The 24,171-nt window shown below is 34.4% G+C and overlaps 1 protein-coding gene and 1 long non-coding RNA gene across 2 annotated transcripts in view; both read right to left on the minus strand.

Annotated features, from left to right (window-relative positions):
- The window catches only part of LOC115295881, a 23,374-nt gene extending 13,727 nt beyond the window's left edge, over positions 1-9,647 (minus strand). Inside the window, exon 1 of the long non-coding RNA XR_003910616.1 lies at positions 9,605-9,647. This is a non-coding gene — a long non-coding RNA (uncharacterized LOC115295881). The remainder of the gene's footprint in view (positions 1-9,604) is intronic.
- EPM2A (EPM2A glucan phosphatase, laforin) overlaps positions 1-15,204 on the minus strand; it is a 67,328-nt gene extending 52,124 nt beyond the window's left edge. The window contains exon 1 of the mRNA XM_029944169.1: positions 15,030-15,204. Coding sequence (XP_029800029.1) covers positions 15,030-15,091 — 62 coding nt within the window. The 5' untranslated portion in view covers positions 15,092-15,204. The remainder of the gene's footprint in view (positions 1-15,029) is intronic.
- Between the last annotated feature and the right edge of the window lie 8,967 nt (positions 15,205-24,171).

A 24,171-nucleotide genomic window follows, 5' to 3' on the forward strand; every position in this document is an offset into this window, starting at 1 on the left:
ATTGATTCCACATTTTTTGTTGTTTTTTATTTATTTTTGAGAGACAGAGAGAGACAGCATGAGCAGGGGAGGGTCAGAAAGAGAGGGAGACACAGAATCTGAAACAGGCTCCAGGCTCTGAGCTAGCTGTCAGCACCGAGCCTGACACGGGGCTCGAATCCAAGAACCGCGAGATTATGACCCGAGCGGAAGTCGGACGCTTAACCGACTGAGCCACCCAGGCGCCCCAGATTCCACATTTTTAATGTGAGACCTTCACCAAATCCCTTTTAAAAAACAAGCTAAAGAGATTTTGTGAAAAACTAAACACATAAAGCCACAAGAAATGAAAGAACAGGAGGGAAAATGACAAGATCAAAATTCTGGAAGATGCAAAGCAAATGACTGATTCCTAAACAATTAGGAAACAATTAGGAAAACACTACAAACAGACTAGAATTATATTACAGAATCCCCACCAGGCTCAGATATTGATTTCACCAGGCTGTAAGTGAAAGGAACAAGGAGAACAGTTTGCAAGTTATTTAAGAAGCAGCCACACTCTCAGATTCATTTTCCACTTTCCTCAGCTGGAAAACTCCCCTCCCAGTCCTGAATAGGACTGGGAGTTGATTCTATGGGAAAAGTCTAACAAGTCTCTGGACTGGGGAACACTCCAATAATTAAATGAAGGGCTCCTAAAAAAAATAATAAAGGATGATACAGAAATAAAAAACGAAATAGCAACTAAGGCACCTAGGTGGCTCAGGAGGTCAAGTATCTGATGTCGGCTCAGGTCATGATCTCACTGTCGATGAGTTTGATCCTTGAGTCAGGCTCTGTGCTGACAGACAGCTCAGAGCCTGAAGCCTTGGGATTCTGTGTCTCTCTCTTTCTCTGCCCACCCCCACTCACAATCTGTCTCTCTCTCTCTGTCTCTCTGTCTCTCTCTCTCTCTCAAAAATAAGTAAATATTAAAAAAATTTTTAATGAAATAGCAGAGATAATAAAATGGGTTGGAAAAAAATGTTAGAAAGAAGAGGGAAAATAAACAAAGTTATCCAAAACATAAAAGACTGAGGAGTTTCAGAAAGAAAGGAGAAAAAAAAACATCAAAGAAATAATTCAAGAAATTTACTTTCAAAGAAGTACCTGGGTTTACAGAATTGAAAATTCTACTCACCGAGAACCCAACAAAATAGACAAAAATATGCCCATATCAAGACATAATATTAGAAATAAAAAGATTCTACAGGCTTCTCTAGATGGGGGCAAAAAGCAATTCAAACATAAAGGATCAAGAACCATAATGACTTTGACTTCTCAATAGCAACCCTGGAAGCTATACATTCTTCAAAGAGATTTAGATATTTGTGACGAGTTAGGGATGTTAAATAGCATTTACATAGGCATACAAATAAACATATAAAATACTGATCTCAAAATTACTATATATGTCAAAAAGATTGAACAATAGAAAGGTTATCACTGAATTGAAAGGATATCAATTAATTGACTATTTATTGAGCTATTTACCAAGTTTTATGTTAGACAAATTGATTCTACATATTTGATGTGAGACTTTCACCAAATTCCTTTATAAAAAACAATCTAAAGAAATTTTGTGAAATCTCTTTCACAAAAAAAAAAGAGAGAAAAAGAGCTAAATCTTCATATTTTACAGGGTGAGATCAATAGGTAATACCCAAAACTAAAAGAAAGAAGTATCAATACATTCACATTATTTATCACTGAAGGTAATTAGCAAATAATCAGCTTAAAGGTGTGAAAATGGGGGCACCTGGGTGGCTCTGTCATTTGAGCATCTGACATTGGCTCAGGTCATGATCTTGTGGTTCATATGTCTGAGCCCCATGTTGGGCTCTGTGAGGACAGCTCAGAGCCTGGATCCTGCTTCAGATTCTGTGTCTCCCTCTCTCTCTGCCCTCCCTTGCTCATGCTCTGTGTCTCTCTCAAAAATAAAAAAAAGATTAAAAACAATTTTTTTTTAAATGTGAAAATGGTTGCCTATAGAAAGACCAAATTGGGGGAGATGTAGGGAGGTAGGTAGTCTTCTTTTCATAATAAACCTTGTAGATAAACGAAATGTGTTAAATATGTGCATAACTTGGCTAAATTTTACAACTAAAATATCCCACATAAACTCTCTAAACACAGCTATTTTACCTAATGCGTGTGAATTTCTATAAAAGAATATCCATAGGCCCAGAGTGTTTATCAGCATATCTTTCTGGATCTGAATATTAAGAGGGTCCAGAAGGTTCTCTTCTGGATAACATGGTCTCCAGGTTGCCCTATGTTCTGGTGTACTATTGCAATGTGTCGTGTGGACTAATTATTAAAATTACCTCTTTTCACTCTCAAAATTATCCTGATTGAACAAAATTATTTGGTCAGCTAAATATTACTTTCATACCTCTGTACATTTGCACTTGCTATTTTCCTTACTTGACTGCCCTTTCCCAAATGTTCTCCTTCACATCTCCATTCAAGTTCTATTCATAAAGATTTCCTTGAACTAAACACTTGGCTTCCCAACTCTCATTACATTGCACATACAACTCCAGCACAGCAATTTTCTCACTGTATTGCAGCTGCTTATGTTTTCATAAGAACATGAGTTTCTGAGAGCAGGGGATCATTGGCTCTCCATCTTTGACTGTCTAGCACTGAAGAGGGGGGCCGCAATCCACACAATCGTCACTGAGTGAATGAATTTGCCACTTCATATAAAATTTAATTGTTAGACCTTTGTAGTCTTGTAAGACTTGTCATTATGAAAGACACTGACAGCTCAACTCTTATAAGATTTATCCCAAACATAAAAAAAAGTGCAGGCATAATTCAACTCCCGTATTCAAACTAAAACATGGTAGCGTGAGATTACAAATTATTGGGAGAGTTTGAAGATCTCTGTTACTACATATGTGCAAACGTATATCATGCATGCATCTATTTCAACAGCTGCAATAAACTCACAACTTATTTTAGCATTATACATAGATGAATATAGCAAGCAGATAATTAGATATCTTCAAGTAATGACAAAATATATAAATGTCTTTACAATTCTTTTCTTAGAAACTGAACTTACATTTTTATCTTGTCCAGTTCATGTGAGGATGAACTGTGGCTGGAATTAATTCAAGGCGGGGCACGGGGGGTTGGACTAAAATGGCTTAAAGTACATAAAACCTTCCTTTTCCAAATTCTAAGTTACTGTCATTATTGGAGTAACCACACATTATTCTCAAACATGTATGCTCATAAGAATCATATGGAAATATTGGGAAAAAAATTCCCAGGACATGATGGGACCCATGAACCTATATTTTAAAAAACCCTGAGACTGTTTCAAGACAGCAGTGTAGGAAGACACTGAGCTCACTTTTTCCTGCACACACAGCAAATCTACAGCTACACTTACAACACTCTCTGAAAAGGACCTGAAAACTAGCTGAGCAGCTCTTCTACAACAAAGGATAAAAAAGCCAAATTGAAATGGGAAGGAGGGGCAGAGACACAGTCTCATGGGAACCACACCCCTGCACGGCAACCCAAAAGCAGAGGGGATCTCACAAATACCAAGCACATCCCTGAGAACTGAGGGGTTCGAGCCCCACCTCAGGCACCGCAACCCTTGGGATTGGTACTAACATCTGTACCCCTCCCCATCTGGCTTTGAAACTGAGGGTTACGTCCAGGAGACCCAAAGGGCTATTGTAAATGGAACAGATAGATAGATGTGAGCCTCATGGTAACCACAAAGCAGAAATCAACAGCAAATACAGGAAAGATAATAAGAAAGAAATCTAAACATAACACTACAGAAAGTCATCACGTCACAAGGGAGAAAAGAAAGAGATAGAAAAAAAAACAACTATGAAACAGTCAAAAACACTTAAGAAAAGACAACAAATATATACCTATCTATAATTAAATTCGCTAATCAAAAGATACAGAGTGTTAGGGGTGGGAGAGAGGGAAAAGTGGGTGATGGTCATTGAGGAGGGCACTTGTCGGGATGAGCACTAGGTGTTGTATGGAAGCCAATTTGACAATAAATTATACTTAAAAATAAATAAATAAATAAATAAGAAAAAATAGAGAGAGAGCGGCTCAATGAAAAAAAAGAAAAACAAGACCACCTATTTTCTGCCTACAAGTGGCTCACCTAAGATATAAGAACACACACACACACTGAAACTGAAAGGTAAAAAAAGATACTTCATGCAAATGGAATCCAAATGAAACCTGGGATAGCTCTACTTACGGCAGATAAAATAAACTTTAAAGCAAATAATTAAAGACAAAAATGGGCATTACATAATGATAAAGGAATAAATCTGGCAAAAATATATAACACTCATAAATAGGTATGCACTTAACATAGGAGCATCCAAATATGTAAAGCAAATATTAACAGACCTATGGGAGAAGTTGAATATTATGATACAGTAATAATGGGGGAATTTAATATCCCACTATATACAGAATAGTCCATTCAAAAGCAGCAAAATAAACATTCTTCTCAAGTGCATATGGAACATTCTCAAGTCTAGATCATAATTCAGGCACAAAACAAATCTCAATAAATTTCAGAATATTGAAATCATACAAAACATTTTTATACCACAGTGATATGAAATGAAAGTAGAAATTAATCATAAAAAGGAAACTAAAAAATGTCACAGGTATATGGAGAACCAACATACTACTGAACAAATCAGCCAACAAAGAAATCAAAGGAGAAATAAAAGAATACCTTGAGACAAATAAAAATGACAGTCAATATACCAAAATCTATTAGATATAGCAAAAGTAATACTAAGAGGAAAATTCATAGTAATATAGGCCAAGCTCAAGGAACAGGAAAAACCTAGAGGTTTATGGCTGCCTGAGTTGGAGGAGCATGCAACTCTTAATCTCAGGGTCAAGAGTTCAAGCCCCACATGTGGTGTAAAGGCAGTACTTAAATAAATTAATTAATTAAATTTAAAAAAGCAAGAAAAATCTTAAGTAAACAAACATTACACATAAACAACTAGAAAAAGGAAAAAATGAAGCCCCAAGTTAACAGAAGGAAGGAAATAATAAAGCTCAGAACAAAGGTAAATGAAATAAAGACTAAAATGACAATAGAATAAAGAAACTAAGAGCTGATTCTTTAAAAAGATAAAAAAAATTGTTAAACCTTTAGTTAGACTCACTTTAAAAGAGAAAAAGCTCAAATATATAACATCATAAATGAAGAGGGGAAGTTACAACTTCAAGACTTAATAATGAAGAAATAGAAAATCTTAATAGACTGATTATTGGCAAGGAGAGTGAATCAGTAATCAAAAACCTTGCAACAAATAAAATCCAGGATGAGAGGCTACACTGGTGAATTCTACCAAACATTCAAAGAAAATTTTAAATCTATCACTTTCAAACTCTTCTAAAAAAGTGAATATTAAGGAATGCCACCAAAAGTATTTATAAGGCCAGCATGATTCTAATACCAAACCAGACAAGAACAACACAAAAGGAGAATTATGGGCCAATATCTCTGACGAACACAGATTCAAAGATCCTCAACACTATATTAACAGGCCAAATTCAACAATGCATTAAAAAGGTCATACACCACCATCAATTGAGGTTTGTACCAGGCATAAAAGGATGGTCCAATATCTGTAAATCAGTCAACCTGCTATTAACAGAAGCCTGATATTAACAAAAGAGTAACAAAAATCTGATATTAATAAAAGATAAATATCATATGATCATCTCAATAGATGTATGAAAAGAATTTGACTAAGTTCAAAATCCACTTATGATAAAAACCCTCAACAAACTAGACATAAAGGGGATGTACCTCAACATAACAGAGGCCATACAGGACAAGCTTACAGCCAACATCATACCCAACAGTGAAAACCTGGAAGCTTTTTCTTTAAGATCAAGAACAAGACAAGGGTTTTTAACTCCATCTTTATTAAATAAACACAGTACTGAAAATCCTAACTAGGGAAATTAGGCAAGAAAAAGAAATAAAAATTATCCAAATTAGAAAGGAAAAGTAAAACTGTCACTATTTGCAAACAACATGATTTTATATGGAGAAAACTCTAAAGACTAAGAAAAAAAAGAACTGATAAATTCAGTAAAGCTGAAGGATGCAAAATCAACATACAGATATCTCTTGTTTTTATACACTAATAACAAACCATCAGAAAGAGAAGTTAAGAAAAAAAATCTCATTTACAGTTGTGTCCAAAAGAATAAAATACCTGGGAAAAAGTTTAACCAAGAATGTGAAAGACCTGTACACTAAAAACTACATGACACTGATAAAACAAACTGAAGATGACACAAATAAATGGAAAACTATTCTGTGCTCATAGGTTGAAAACTTAATATTATGAAAATGTCCATATTATCCAAAGCAATCTATAGATTCAATGTGATCTCTTAAAAATCCCAATAGCAATTTCACAGAAAAAGAACAATCCTAAAATTTTTATGGAACCACAAAATGGATAGCCAAAGCAATCTTGAGAAAGAAGAACAAAGCAAAATCACACTCCTTGATTTTCAAACTACATTACAAAGCTCTAGTAATGAAAACAGTATGGTAGTGACATAAAGATAGATACATAGATCAATAGAAAATAAACTTTTGCATGTATAGTCAATTAATTTACGATAAAGGAGTCAAGCATACACAATGTGGGAAATTATCATTTCAATAAATGATAATGGGAGAACTAGAGAGACTCATGCAAAATAATAAAACTGGGCCACTATCTTACACTATACACAAAAATTAACTCAAAATAGATTTAAGACATGAATGTAAGACCTGACATCATAAAACTCCTACAAGGAAATATAGGCAAGAAGCTCCCTGACACTGCTCTTGGCAATATTTTTTTGGATTTGACTCCAAAGATAATGTCAACAAAAACAAAAGTAAACAATGTGATTATACCAAACTAAAAACCTCTACACAACAAACGAAATTATCGACAAAATGAAAGGGCAACTTACTGAATGGGAGATGTTTGCAAATCATGTATTTGACAAGGAGTTAATACCCAAATTGTATAAAGAACTCATATAATACAATTTAAAAATGGGCAGAAGATTTGAATAGACATTTTTTCCAAAGAAGATAAATAGATGATCCATAAGTACATGACAACATGCTCAACACCACTAATCATCGGGGAAATGCAAATAAAAACCACAGTGAGCTATCATACTAACATCTGTCAGAATGGTTGGTATCAAAATGACAAGAAATAAGAAGTGTTGATGAGAATGTAGAGAAAAGGGAACTCCCAGTCACTGCTGGTGGGAATCCAAATCTGTGTCACCATTATGGAAAACAGTATGGAAATTACTCAAAAAACTAAAAATAGGGGTGCCTCTGTGGCTTAGCTGGTTGAGCATCTGACTCTCAATTTCAGCTCATATCATGATCCCAGAGTCATAAGATCAAGCCCATGTCAGGCTCTATGCTGAACGTGGAGCCTGCTTGGGGGTCTTTCTCTCTCTCTCTCCCTCTGACTTTCTCCTCTGCACTCTCTCTCTAATATAAATTTTAAAAAATAACTAAAAATAGAACCACCACATGATCTACCAATTCCACTTCTGGTTATTTATCTGGAGAAAAATTAAAACACAAATTCAAAAACATATATTCATCCATATGTTCATTGCAGTATTATTCACAACAGTCAAGATATGGAAACAACCAGTGACTGTTGAGGCATGAATAGATAAACATGTGATCACACACACACACACACACACACACACACACACACACACAATATACACACACCCACTATGAAACAGTATTCAGCCATAAAAAATAATCAAATATGCATTTGCCACAACAAAGATGGAACATAACAGTATGCTGAGTGAAATAAGGAAGAGACAAACTCTATGATTTCACTTAGATGTACAATCTAAAAAACAAAACAAATAAACAAAACATAACTCATAGATGAAGAGAATAGATTGACAGTTGCCAAATAGGAGAGGGTTTGGGAGGTGGGGTGAATTGGGAGAGAAGTGTTAAAAGTGCAAACTTACAGTCATAAAATAAATAAAAAGTTATAGGGACGTAATGTGCAGCATGGTGACTACAGTCAATAATATTGTATGTATGCTATGTAACTTTATATAGTGACAGGGGAAGCAAGATTTATCGTGGTGATCATTTCCCAGTGCATATAAATATTAAATCATATTGTTGTATACCTGAAAGTAATGTGCCATATGTCAAATATGCCTCAATTTACAAGACCAGTGCTCTAACCCCTGAGCTGTGGAGCCCAGTCCAGATATGTCTCAATTTAAAGAAATTTTTAAATCATACCACCCAACTAATTTTCAAGTAGATGACTTTGGAACTGAAGTGTGAGAAATCTTGGAAGTAATAGAATGCTTTAAAAGTAAAAATATGGCTCCAGGTCCTTTATAAACAATTGAGGTTTTTTCTCAAGTGCCCAGTTGTCTGTGTTATAGAGATAAATAAATAGAGGAAGAAAGAATATCATTATTTAGTTCAAAACTATCAAAATAATAATTCTGAAATTTTATCCCATTTATATATGTAAATAGGTATGTGTTTCTGTGTGTATTATGTATTACATATATACTTCATGTATAAATATGTTTGTTCTACATTATATGTGTTACTTATGTATTATATATTTTCATATACATATTATATATTATTTCAACCTAATATTATCCTTCTGAGGTATAAATATATACATATAAAATGCAAGAAAAGCATAACTAAATTCAACAGCAATTTGTGATAAACAACTTTCAACAGATGGGTATTATATATATATGCAAATATATATATGAATACATATATATACATACAAATATACATGTGTATATATGACATATATACACATATATACACACAAATGTATATATGTTTATATATTATATACATATATTCTATATATAAGTATATGTGTGTGTATTCAACAAGTTGAATTTCTGGGAATTCAGTAGAATAGACTTAGATGTAAAACTAAGTTGCTTTAAAGAAATATTTGGGGGGACACCTGGGTGGCTTGGCCAGTTAAACATCTGAATTCAGCTCAGGTTATGATCTCATAGTGGGTTCGAGCTCCATGCTGGGCTCTGAGCTGTCAGCACAGAGCCTGGAGCCTGTCTCGGATTCTGTGTCTCCGTCTCTCTCTGCCCCTCGCCCACTCACACTCCGACTCTCTCTCTCTCTCTCTCTGTAAAATAAGTAAACATTTTTAAAAATTTTAATAAAGAAAAACTGTTAAAAGTTTACTTATTTTTGAGAAAGAGAGAGCACAAGCAGGTCAGAGAGAGAGGGAGACAGAGGATACGAAACAGGCTCATGCTGACAGTGAGAGCGCTATACGGAGCTCAGAACCACGAACCACGAGATCATGACCTGAGCCAAAGGCAAGCAACTGAACGGGCCACCCAGGTGCCCCTAAAGAAAATTTTTAAATTTAATCTCTTTTGCATGAACTGCGAATAAACTATGAGAATATGATTCATATGTATCCCACATACACCTATGGTACTATATGTGAAGAAATACCTTCTTTAAATATTGAAACATCTGGGGCTCCTGGGTGGCTCGGCTGGTTAAGTACCTGATTCATGATTTCTGCTCGGGTCATGATCTCACAATTCACAAGGTCACCCCTGTGCATCAGGCTCTGTGCTGACAGCATTGAGACTCCAAGGGATTCTTCCTCTCCCTTTCTCTCTTCCTCTCCCCCACTCTCCCTCTCCCCCCCTCCTTAAAAAAATTGAAACATCTACATGGGGAGCAAAGACTCTCAGAGTGAGAGGTGTGCTCCAAATGCGTCCTCCTCATCTTTTCTTTCAGAGTGGGGTAGCCATAGTGACCAGGCTGATTGTCTGCTTCTGTTCTACTCAGGGAGACACGATCCGCCCACAGGCACACAGCTTGGGCCAACACTGTTATAGGGAGAGAAGCTAGTGATGGCAGAGGAAACTCATATCCAACAAATTTAATAGTCAACCTACTCTTTCTATTAATAAATGTGAACAACTAAGAATTTCCAGTTTTATATAAAATTAACAACTAAAGGGGCACGTAGGTAGCTTAGGCAGTTAATAGTTTGACTTCAGCTCAGGTTATGATCTTGCAGTTCGTTAGTTTGAGCCCCATGTTGGGCTGTGTGCTAACAGCTCAGGGCCTGGAGCCTGTTTCAGATTCTGTATCTCCCTCTCTCTCTGCCCCTCCCTGGTTTGGGCTCTGTGTCTCTCTCAGGGAAAAACAAGAAACAAAAACAATGCTTTAAAACTAAGAACAAAAAAGAGAAAAGTCAAAATGAGGAGAGAACAACTGATTCTGAAGGAAACAAGATAATTCCAGTAAGGTAAGAGGACTTCAAATCATTCTTTATAGTATTATAAGAAAAACTCAAGAAGATATCCATTCAATAACTAGAATAAACTAATACACAGTAAGGGAATAACAAAATAAATAAGAGTCCATGAAAATTAAGAATACAATTATCAAAATTAAGGAAAAAAGTTAGGTGAGTTGGAAGAAATAAAATGAAGTCTCCAAAAATTTAAAGCAATAAAACCAAAAAGTGAAAATATTTTTTAAAAGTCCAGAATAAGATATAAATCCAAGATGCAGCAAAGGCAGTCCTAAAGAGAAAATACACTGCAATCTAGGCCTATCTCAAGCAACAAGAAAATCCCAAATACAAAACCTAACCACACACCTAAAGGGACTCAAAGGAGAACAGCAAAGAAACCCCAAAGCCAGCAGAAGAAGAGAAATAATAACGATTAGAGCAGAAATGAGCAATATAGAATCCAATAAAACAGTAGAAAAGATCGATGAATCTAACAGCTGGTTGTTTTTTGAAAAAATAAACAAAGTTGACAAACCCCTAGCCAGACTTCTCAAAAAGAAAAGAAAGAGAAGCCAAATAGATAAAATCACAAATGAAAGAGGAGAGATCACAACCAAAACCACAGATATATAAACAATAATTAGAGAATACGATGAAAAATTATATGCCAACAAACTGGACAAGCTGGAAGAAATGACAAATTCTTAGATACCAACATACAACCAAAACTCAAACAGGAAGAAACAGAACATTTGAACAGACCCATAATCAGCAAAGAAATTGAATCAGTTATCAAAAATCTCCCAATGAATAAGAGCCCTGGGCCAGATGGCTTCCAGGGAAATTGTACCGGACATTTAAAACAGAGTTAATACGTATCCTTCTCAAGCTGTTCAAAAAACTTGAAATGGAAGGAAAGCTTTCAGACATTATATGAAGCCAGCATTATCTTGATTTAAAAACCAAAGATCCCCACAAAAAAGGATAATTACAGGCCAATATCCCTGATGAACGTGGATGTAAAAATTCTCAACAAGATACTAGCAAATCAAATTCAACATCATATAAAAAGAATTACTCACCATGATCAAGTGGGATTCATTCCTGGGATGCCAGCTGGTTCAACATTCACAAATCAATCAATGTAATACATAACATTCATAGAAAAAAGTGTAAGAACCATATGATCCTCACAATATATGCAAAAAAAGCATTTGACAAAATATAGCATCCTTTCTTAATAAAAACCTCAAGAAAGGATAGAAGGAACATACCTTAACATCATAAAAGCCATATATGGAAAGCCTATAGCTAATATTATCCTTAATGAGGAAAAACTGAGGGCTTTCTCCCTGAGATCGGGAACATGACAAGGATGTCCACTCTCATACTGTTGTTTAACATAGTGCTAGAAGTCATAGCCTCAGCAATCAGACAACAAAATGAAATAAAAGAAATCCAAATTGGCAAAGAAAAAAATCAAACTTTCACTTTTTGCAGACGACATGATACTCTACATGGAAAAGCCAAAAGACTCCACCAAAAAGCTACTAGAACTGACACATGAATTTAGCAGAGTTGCAGGATACAAAATCAATGTAAAGAAATGAGTTGTTTCTTTACACCAATAATGAAAGAACAGAAAGAGAAATCAAGAAATGGATCCCATTTACAATTGCAGCAAGAACCATAAAATACCTAGGAATAAACCTAACCAAAGATAAAAGATCTATATGTAGAAAACTTATGAAAGAATCTGAAGAAGACACAAACAAATGGAAAAACAACACATGATCATAGATTGGAAGAAAAAATATTGTTAAAATGTCAATACTACTAAAAGCAAGCTATACATTGAATGCAATCCCAATCAAAATTGCACCAGCATTCTTCTCAAAACTAAAACAAACAATCCTAAAATTTATATGGAACCACAAAAGACTCCAAATAGCCAAGTAATGTTGAAAAAGAAAAACAAAGCAGGAGGCATCACAATCCTGGACTTTAGCCTCTACTACAATGCTGTAATCCTCAAGACAGTATAGTATTGGCACAAATACAGACACATAGACCAAAGGAGTAGAATAGAGAATCCAAAATTGAACCCACAGATTGCATAGCTAACTACTCTTTGACAAAGCAGGAAAGAGATGGTCCCCTTTTTAAGGGAAAAAAGACAGCCTTTTTAGCAAATGGCACTGGGAGAACTGGACAACATGCAGAAGAATGAAACTGGACCACTTTCTTATACCATACACAAAAATAAACCCAAAATGGATGAAAGACCTAAATGTGAGACAGGAAACCATCAAAACCCTAGAGGAGAAAACAGGCAATAACCTCTTTGACCTCAGCCACAGCAATCTATTACTCATGATGTCACCAAAGGCAAGGGAAATAAAAGTAAAAATGAACTATTGGAACCTCATCAAGATAAAAAAAACTTCTGCACTGCAAAGGAAACAATCAACAAAACTAAAAGGTAACTGACTGAATGGGAAAGAGATTTGCATGTGACATATTAGATAAATGGTTAGTATCCAAAATCTATAAAGAACTTACAAACTCAACACCCAAAAAACATTTGATCCAGTGAAGAAATGAGCAGAAGACATGAATAGGACACTTTTCCAAAGATGACATCTAGACGGCCAACAGACATATAAAAAGATACTCAACATCACTCATCATCAGGGAAATACAAATAAAAACCATCTCAACAGATGCTTCTTTTCAATTCTTTTCTCTGGATCCTCTTATCTTTGATCTCTAAATTATATGGATCCATGGGATTATTATTTTCCCTTATTTCTTTTTCTCTTCTATATTTCACTCATTCACTAAATGATTCCATCGAAACTCATTACTTAGATGTCACCTATATATTGATAACCCCAATTTTATCTGTCCACTCCCAACCTCTCTGTAAACATCCAGATAGCAAATTGATTTCCTATCTGCAATCAAACCTACTTTTCAAATGTAATATGCCAACAACAGAATTGTTATCTCAAGCCATACTCTAGTCTGCTCATCTCCTTGTCTTCCCCATATCAATAAAGAGCAATACCATTAATCTGGTTGTTCAGGCCATAAAGCCATAAGTCATGCTTAACTCCTCTCCTCATGCGCTGCCTTCAGTCCATCAACAAGGCCAACATCTAGGGTGGATTTACAAGAATGGTGTGTCCAAGAACATGAATTCCCTAATACTATGATGAAGTATTACCATACTCATATTACCACTCACAACCCTGTTTGTATTAAATATATCTCTCATTCAAAGCAATACAAATTTTTTAAATGTTTCTTTTATTCATTTTTGAGAGAAATAGAGAGAAGAGACAGAGTGTGAGTGAGCCAGGGAGGGGCAGAGAGAGAGGGAGGCACAGAATCTAAAGCAGGGTTGAGGCTCAGAGCTGTCAGCACAGAGCCTAACGTGGGGCTCAAACTCATGAACTTGAGATCATGACCTGAGCCAAAGTCGGATGCTAAACCAACTGAGCCACCCAAGATCCCCAAAACAATACAGTTTTTAAGAAGATGAAAATTCTCTCTTTGTCTATGGCACAAAGACTGCATGGTCCACAGTAAATAATATTTACATGATATTTTAAATGTTGAATATTGATTTCCATTTTTAAATCTTCAAATTATAAAAGATTTACTTATACTTAGTAAATTAAGTGTAAATTCTATAAACCTTGAGAAGGTGAAAGTAATGCCAAGTAGGAGTTAACAGGTGGAAGTGGATGTGGAGGAAAACACAGGACAATAAATCTCTGACTTAACCAGTCAGAAATCAAGAAGCATCGTCAAAATTTTATGAAGTCAAATAACAAAGGAATCTTTTTAATGAGCTGGTAGGCACTGGGAGTGGAGAAAGAGAACAAATATAAGTGAGCTAAATATCTCTCATGCCATAGATAGGAAATAATAGCTACTTTTAAATTGACACATCATATGAATTATACATTATATGAATTGATACACGATATGAATATTATTTAAGACGTGAATTTAATCTCCAGAAAAACTAACCGTAATCCAAATCATTGGAAATAATTACTTCTGATGAGAGGAAATGAAGGAAAGTGTACTGAACCTGACTTTCAGTTAGCAGCCTCTTTAGTGTTTTAAATTTTATTATGGCACATATTGCTGACCTAACAATTACATAAACAAAAAATAAATATATTATTAAGTAATATAGCAAATGATCACATCGGATCTAATTTTATGTCTATATTTACATATATACTTCTGAATAAAAGTTTATAAAGAGACACCAGTTTTTTGTTTCACTGTTGGTCAGTAGCATAAAAGACATAAATGCTGATCTAGGATCCACTATGCAAGTACAAAGACTGGCCAACTATAGTCTGCTCAAAATACGTCGGCGCCAGATTATGTAATTAATAAAAGAATTCTATAAAAAGGATCCTTCACATCTGGAACCAGAAAACCTCACGCAGTGATTCACTATAATTTCTCTCTTTAACTGCAGGCCCACATACCTCTCCAAAGGGAGACACTGCTGTTTTGAACACAGTAAACACTTCCATTGTCCTAATATTACCTCTCGGCCTACTTTTATGCTTATAAACATGGCACTATTTTTACCTTGAATAGTGCATGGCTTGGTGGCCTGCAATATTAAAATAGAAGTCTGTTGTGTGCTTCATCTCATTGGTGTGCCCAGTGGCCTCAATCCAGTGTCCTATTGGGAGACAATAAACACCATCCACCAAGTTGCTTTCATTATAAATACAGCAACGGTCGTGGTGAGGTCCATTGCCTGGAACAAGAAGAAATGACAAACAGAGCAATTAAACCAATGTTTTGCTTAAACAGCCACAAACTACTAATGCAAAATTAACAGGAAGAAGAAAATAAATATAAAGCTGCTTAATCTACACATTTCAGTATGAATAAAAATAGGCTAGAGTAAGGGGAGAAACAGAAAAAATCTGTAGAGTTACATATGAATGTCATAGAGTTCTATCCTCCCTTTGAACAAAAGCATATTTCCAAAAGCATATTAACTCTCAGAGTTTTATGGTTACCTCTCAGTGCCCTAATTGCCCATTGTGAGTCATTTTGCAGCCTTTTTATCTTTCTGGTATGCAAATTCATAACTAAAATCAGTAATATTTTAGTATCATCTCAAACAAATGAATTTTTTAAATAAATAATAAAGCAAATTATCACATCCAACCTACTTTGCATGTAAATCAGTGGTTGGTACTATTTTCAGATGGGACACTTAGTATCCTAGAGATTAGCTACTTTGCCCCAGGTCATAAAACTAGTAAGTACAACACTACAGTAGCAAACTGATACTCCTAGTCCCCCATCTTTAGGCACCTGATACCTTCATCCTGTTTTCTACCTACTTCACCAACACCAGCACACACCACCTTCCTTCCATGGAGTAAGCCAAAAGAGACAGAGATGGAAAAACATGTCTCTGAAAACACTATTTGTCTACATCACATTCTGCCCAGTATCTACTGTAGTAGTAAACAGATCCTCTATTTCTATGAAAATTATAATTTGTACATTATTTCTATTCACCCTTCTTATGTGACCACCCTATTTCAAATCACTCCTTTCCTTAAACAACCTAGTTTCCATAGATTGTCTTTAATAAAAAAAAAAAAAAAGTAAGCCAAATAAAAATAGGAGTAAGTCACATTTGCTACAAATATGAAAATCTGGCTCATTTGTTCTTTGCTCTGTCTTACAAAATATTTTATCTAAAGTTATATGGCATGAAATCTCAACAACAAAAAGTTCTTAAGTCATTGGGCGATTCTTTAGGGTATAACTCCCCCCTCCCATCCAATAGAAGGTACAAGACTGCTCCCTTAATAAATCATCACTGATCTTCCTAGATCAGACTTCTCTTTTTCTCTTGATGACTACAAGGCATTACACCAATTTCTCCTTTACCCTTGATATTTAATAGATGAGAACCAAACCATACTAGCAGCCCCATTTCTAGAAATATATAAAATAGAAATATAACAAGAGTAGAAAATGATACATAGAGATACACATGTTAACAGTACTATTTTAATAGCAAACACTCTAAACTATGTAAGTTCATCCATTCATTTTTCCACAAATATTTACTGATTGTCAAGGACATGATCCACACTAGGCTAAGTCATGTTAAGGATTTAGGTATTTACCATAAGAGCAGTAAAAATTGAAATATTTTAAGTAGGCTGGCAACATGATCAAATTTTTATTTTGAAAGTATCTCTCATTACAGAATAAAGAATTATTTCAAATGCAATGAGATTAAAGCAAAAAAGTCCATTTAGGAAATGACTTCATTAGCCTAGGCAGGAGATGATGAAAGCCTGGAGGTAGAAAAGGAAGTGGGCAGATTCAGGAAGGAAAAGCCACAGGAATGGTGATTAGCTGGGTATGGGAGGTGAAGGAAAAGGGGAAGCAACAGTGCCCCTAGGCCTCTGGCAAATATAGCTCAATACATAGTCGTACCACTCACTAAGATGTGAGATCGGTAAGAGGTTGGAAGGGAAGATCATTAGTCTGTTTTTCACATGCTGGGCTTGAAGTGCCATTTAGATACAAAAGGAGATGTCACATGCAGAGTTGGCATTATTGGTTAGACACTCAGACCAGAGATCTGAACTAGAAAAATAAGCTTATGAGTCATCGAAGTGTAAATGGCAATTGAGGCAAGGATATAGATGAGTCACAAAGAAAAACAATATTGATAGAAGAAAAGGTTTCTAGAACCAAATCTGAAAGCATCCCAACATTTAATAGCTGGATAGAAAAGGATGAGCTTACAAAGGACACACAGAAAGAGAAGTTGGAGAGAAAGAGTAGGAGTGGGTAAACGAGGTGGGAAAACATGGTTAAAAGTGTAAATAGAGACTAAAACCTGGGTGAATACATGTCTGACTGTTAAATGTAATTACTGGAGAATGGAGTTAGGATGGGAGGACCATTTTACTCTAAACTGCTCTGAATTCACTGGATTTGTCACAAAGCACAAGTATTACTTTTTGGTTTAATAAAGAAATAATATCTATGGCTTCCATTGATCAGTACAATAGACTTACAACAAGTTAAATATTACAACTTAAATAAACACAAATATTTAGGAGCTCAAATATACATAAATTAAAAGGTTCAAGAAAAATTATTAATATAACATCAACTGTGTCATCCTCAGTTTTTTGAATTACTCACTTTTACACATACAGGTTTTAGGAGAAGTAACAAAACATTTCTATTTCTTTCACCAAGAAAGTATCAGTGGAGGCCTAATGGAGAGTTGGAACTCCCACCACACTCAGTAATAATAAGGTCAATCCCTTCAGTCGGGTCAATCCCCAATCCAGTTGTCAAGGGATGGGGAATGTGGGGTAGCACCCCCACTCTCCTATGGGAGAAGTGTTAGAGGGACCCAGTTAAACCCAAAGATGTCAATAAGATCCAGAAGCACATTATATAATTATCAAAATATCCAGGTTGCAACAGAAAGTCATTCCTTACATAAAGAATCACAAAGATCTGAAGCTAAATAAAAATTTTAAATGCTTGAAAGATGCCAACATCAAGGTGACAGAGATGTTAGAATTATCTGAAAAGGATTTTAAGCTTCAGCAGCCCATTAGAACACATTTGAAACAAATGAAAATATTAGAAAGTCTCCACACACACACACAAACAAATACACACAAATAGATGACGTAAAGAAGAACCAAATGGAAATCTTAGGACTGAAAAATATAACAATTGAAATAATAACCTCAGTGGATAAGCTCAAGCACACAATGAAGCAAACAGAAGAAAGAATCAGCAAGCTGAAAAATAGAATAGAAATTAATCAATCAAAGCAACAGTGAGAAAATAGACTGAAAAAAAGAACAGAGATTTAAAGACCTGTGAGATCTGGGTTGTTTCTAGGGTTTGGCTATAATGAATGAAACTACTGTAAAAAAAAAAAAACTACTGTATACATCTAATATTCATGTAATTGAATCTTGAAAAGAGAGGAGAGTGTGTGGCTAAAAAATACTTGAGAAAATCATGTCTAAAAACTTCCCAAACTTGTCAAAAAACATAAACCCATCAGGATGCCTGGGTGGTTCAGTTGGTTGGGAGTCCGACTTTGGCTCAGGTCATGATCTCACAGTCTGTGAGTTCGAGACTTTCATGAGGCTCTGTGCTGACAGCTCAGAGCCTGGATTCTACCTCAGATTCTGTGTCTCCATCTCTCTCTGCCCCTCCCCCGCTCACACTCTGTCTCTGTCTCTCAGAAGTAAATAAACATTTAAAAAATTGTTTTAAACATAAACCTACAGATTCAAGAAGCTGAGCAAATTCCAAACAGGAAAAACAAGGAAATCCATGCCTCTACATATAATTAGAATTCTGAAAACTGAAAACAAAGAAAAACTCTTGAAAGGAGCCTGAGAAAAATAACAATTTAGGAAAGTAGCCCGAGAAAAATAACAATTGTAATGTCAGTAGGCTTTTCAAAAGAATGGCTAATAGAAGATCTTGAAGCAAAAAAGAAATCACTGAACATCAAGGAGGATGAACAGAGTAAACAAATATATAAGTAAGAACAATAGACTTTCCTTCTCCTCTTAGGTTTCTAACAAAAATTATAATGCTACCTGATGAGTTTCTACATGTATAGAGAGGAAATATTTAAGACAATTATATGGAGAAGGGCAAAAGGATAAAAAGGAAGGTTAGACTTCTCCACTTTATTTAAACTGGCAAAATAATGACAACTAGTCAGCTATGATAAGTTATGTATGTATAATGTAGGTAAACCAAAATAAAATTCTAAAAAATGTTCAAATATGAACTATACGTGCCATATAAAGGTAGGAAAGACAAAAGGGGAGAAAACTAAAACCACAAAAAAAAAGACAAACTTAAGTCCTAACATAACCAATAATTACTATAAAGGTAAATGAACAAAATACACCAATGAAAATAAAGTGGCAGATGGGCTTTAAAAAAATGAACCAATTATATGATATCTAAAAGAAACTCAATTCAAATTATATACATGATAGAAAGTAGAAGTGTAGAAAAAGACATACCATGTAAATATTAATCAAAAGAAAGAAGTGATTACGTTAATATATAAAATAGAACCTTCAGAAAAAAGAAAATTACTAGAGATAGAGAGGGAAATTATATGATGTTCAAAAAACAATACTACATTGCATGTTAACTAACTTAAATATAAATGGATAAAAAAATTTTAAGTATCAACCTATCAAGAAGCTATATGAATTCTAAATGTGTATGTCCCAAAAAATAGAGTTGCAAATTATGTGAATCAAAAACAAAGACCACTGAATGGAGAATAGACAAGTCTGGAATTATATTGGAAATTTCAACACTTTCTCTCACCAACTGATAGAACAACTAGCCAGAAAATCAGCAAAGAATAAAATAACTCAAAAACACCATCAACCAATGGAATTTAATTGACATTTACAGAACATACCATGCAACAATAGCAGAATGTACATTTTCAAGGGTGCACATAACATATACAAAACTAAATCATATCCTGGACGATAAGACAATCTCAAAACTTTAGAATTAAATCACACAAATCATACTCTGACCTCAACAGAATCAAACTGGAAATCAATAATAGATAATGGGAAAATATTCAAATACTGGAAAGCTAATCAACATATTTCTAATCTATGGGTCAAAAAGGAAGTCTCAAAGGAATTAAAAATACATTGCAACAAATGAAAATTAAAACAGCATATATCAAAATACTATGTGTGACATAGCTAAAGCAGTGCTGTAGAGGAAATTTAAATCCTAAAATGCATTTAGTAAAAACAAGAAAAGTTTCAAATCAATTATCTAAGCTTAAGCTCCACTTCAAGAAATTAGGAAAAAAAGAACAAAATAAATCCAAAGCAAATGCAAGGAAAGCAATAATTAAGATAAGAATGGAAATCAATTAAATTAAAACTAAAAAACATTAGAGAAAATCAGTGAAACAAAGAGCTGGTTTGTTGAAAAGATCATTAAGACTGGCAAATCTCTAATAAGACAGGCAAAGAAAAGTGAAAAAAGGCACAAAGTATAAAAGAAAGAAAGGAAGGAAAAGGGAGAAAGAAAAGAAAGAAGAAAGAAAGAAAGAAAGAAAGAAAGAAAGAAAGAAAGAAAGAAAGAAAGAAAGAAAGAAAGGAAGGAAGGAAGGAAGGAAGGAAGGAAGGAAGGAAGGAAGGAAGAGAAGGAAAGAGAAAAGGGAGATATATCACTACAAACTTTGCAGACATCAAAAATATAAGAAAATACTATAAAAAACAAAACACACATAAATTTGACAACTTAGATGAATTGAACCATCCTCAAAACACAAATTAACACAATTTGCTGAATATGAAATAGATCATTTGAATATTCCTATAACTTTTCAGGATATTGGATGCATAATTTTTTAACACCCCCCAAAAAAGAAGTTTCAAAGCCCAAATGCTTTCAATGAATAATTCTACCAAATGTTTAAAGAAGAATCAATACCAATTCTATGCAATCTCTTCAACATAGGCATGTAGAGAAAGAAAGAAAAAGAAAGAAAGGAAGAAAGGAAGAAAGAAAGAAAGAAAACTGTCCTTATCTGCATATGACATGTGTCTAGAAGAAAATCCCAAGGAAACAATCATACTAATTTAAAAAAAATTCCTAGAATATGATATTTTAGCAAGGTCACAAGATATAAGATAATTATGCAAAATAAATTTTATTTCTATATACTGGCAATGAACATTTGGTTATTAAAATTAAATACAATACCATACACTTAGGTATAAATCTAAGAAAAACATGTACACAACTTATATGCTTAAAACCACAAAATGTTAGAACAGAAAACAAAGCAAATCTAATAAATGGAGAGGCATACCATGTTCATGGATTGTATGACTCAACCTCTACATCTTATACAAAAATTAATTTAAAATGGATCGTGGACTTAAATGTAAACTTCCAGAAAAAATTACGGGGAAATGCAGTATTTAGGGCTGGACAGAGTTCTAAGAGTTCACACTAAACATAATCTAAAAATGAAAAATTTATAAATTTCATTTCATTAAAATTATAAACTTTTGTTCTGCAAAAGACCTTGTTGAGAGAAAAACAAGACAAGTTCAGATTAGAATAAAATACTTGCAAACCATATACCCAACAAATAACTAATATCTAGAATATTAAAGAACTCTCAAAACTCAACAATAAGTAAACCAACAATAGAATTAGAATATGGGGAAAAGACAAGAAGTGGCAGTTCACCAAAGAAGATATACAGATGGCAAATAAGTACTTGAAAAGATGTTCAACATTACTAACCTTAAGGAAAATGCAAATTAAAGCCACAATGAGATATCACTCATTAATTTTTTTAATTTTTATAAAATCAAAAATAGAACAATACCTTCTGTATTCAGAGCTGGGAGAAACTGGAAAGCTCATACACTGCTAATGGGAATGTGAAATGGTACAATCACTCTGGGAAAATGATTGGCAATTTCATGTAAAATTAAACTTGCAAGAACTATACTACCCATATGTACTCCTGGCATTTATCTCAGAGAAACTAAACTTTTATTCACACAAAAACCTGTAGAAGAACTTTTACAGTAGTTTTATTCATTATAGTCAAAAGCTAGAAACAACCCAGATGTCCTTTAGTGTGTGAATGTTTTAACAAATTGTGACACATCTATACCATGATTTAGCAATAAAAAGGAACGATCTATTGATATGTGCAACAACCTGGGTGAATTTCCAAAGAATTATCCTAAGTGAAACAATGCCAATCTCAAAAGTTATATACACTCTAGGATTCCATGTATTTAAAATTCCTGAAATGAAAACACTTACAGAGATGGAGAATAGATAACTGGTTGCCAAGGGGGGGAATGGGGAAAGTGGGCATGGCTATAAAAGAGTAATATGAAGATCCTTATGGTAATGAAAATATTACCACTGAGGGAAACAATAAAAGTTACACAGGATCTTTCCCGATTATTTCTAACCATCATATGTGAATATACAATTACCTCAAAATAAAAGTGAATTATATTTTCAGATTTAGAGCTGGTCATTGCCAATTATTCATTAGAGAATTAATTTAAAATAAGCATACAAACAGCTCACTAAGGTAGGATAAACTAATCTGTTATTGGCAGAAAAGTAGGAAAGGATTGATTAACAATAAACACCTATTTCCTTAGAGCAAATTTGACCATCATGTTATTTGTTCATCAAGACACATTTGAATAACGTGAATAAACGTAAAGGAGTAAAAGACCTGCTTTCTGACACTCCCGTAAAAAACAGAAAAGAAACCTCAGAATTTAAAATCAGAACTAACACATTACTTCAAATAGTTCAACCAGTTTGAAAGTTCAGGTTAAAGTAAGTTTATTTTTTACAAAGTCAAAAGTTTTCAAGTTATATTAGATAAGCAAAATCTAATGGATAGTGTAGTGTACTTAAAGTTAAAATTCTAATTATTATGCATATGTTATTTTATTTGAATCTATCCTCTTTGGAATTTGACTACTTTGAAGTTTTCATTTCTAACACATGAATATAAATTCTGAACCTAACACATCAATCTCTAATTTTAGCTAGTAATTCACCCAAATCAAATCTCTCTCTCATGCCCCATCTGTTACTACCTCAGCAGCTATTGGTGCATAAAGTTGTACAAACATGTATAATCATCACCATCTCTCAGCATTTGATACTCTATTCCAATGGCAAAAGCAAAACAAAATAAAACACAAACAATCTTTTTGTTCAGTGAGTTGCATCTTTAAAGGAGTGGGTCCTGTCCCAACTGAGCACTTGGATAAATTGCAATATGCAATGGTAGGAAATAGGTGAGTTTGGGGCAGCTGGTGGGAGACAGATGAACTGCCTCATAGACTAGAGAACTCAGATGTAATTAAGAAAGAGAGGATGGGGCGGGGTGGGGGGAGGATGTAAAGATTAAGAGGGAAAGATAAAATGGATAGAAAGGAAAGAGAAGAAACAATTCAGCTGGGAAGCTACATAAGGTAAAGTGGATAATCAAAAGCTTGTGATGAGAACACCAAAGACCGTTAAAGGCAAGCATGTTAATATATAATTTGAAGTTGTTTGCCCTCCTGTAATATTCCTCTCTTCTCCTCCTAAGCCCTCAAAATTATCTACTACATTCACACACAAATTTCTTGTGTGGACAGAAAGAAGATAGTCCACTAATAAATTTTATTTAAAAACTGGATTCCTTGCCTACATTGAATTGATGTAAAACAGGGCACATAAGCAGGGCCACAAGAAGGTGCATCTGCTAAGCAGAGCAGAAGCCGCAAAGCAAACTCAAGGATGACCATGAAGATGTAAACCTTTCCTGCTAACACGGGCACCTTAGAGAGGTTCCAACCCCCCAGATTCACAGGAACAGGGACTGATTACATATATATAATAGAATCCATAGAGTGTATATATATGAGGTGCCTGGGTGGCTCAATCAGTTGAGTGCCCAACTCTTTATTTCAGCTCAGGTCATGATCCCAGGGTCATAGGATCAAGTCCCATGTTGGGCTCCACATTGAGTATGGAGCCTACTTAAGATTCTCTCTCTCTAAAATTAAATAAATAAATAAATAAATAAATATATATATATATATATATATATATATATATATATATATATATATCAGAACCTACACAC

This window comes from Suricata suricatta, chromosome 7 (assembly GCF_006229205.1).
Source record: "Suricata suricatta isolate VVHF042 chromosome 7, meerkat_22Aug2017_6uvM2_HiC, whole genome shotgun sequence".
NCBI lineage: Eukaryota > Metazoa > Chordata > Mammalia > Carnivora > Herpestidae > Suricata > Suricata suricatta.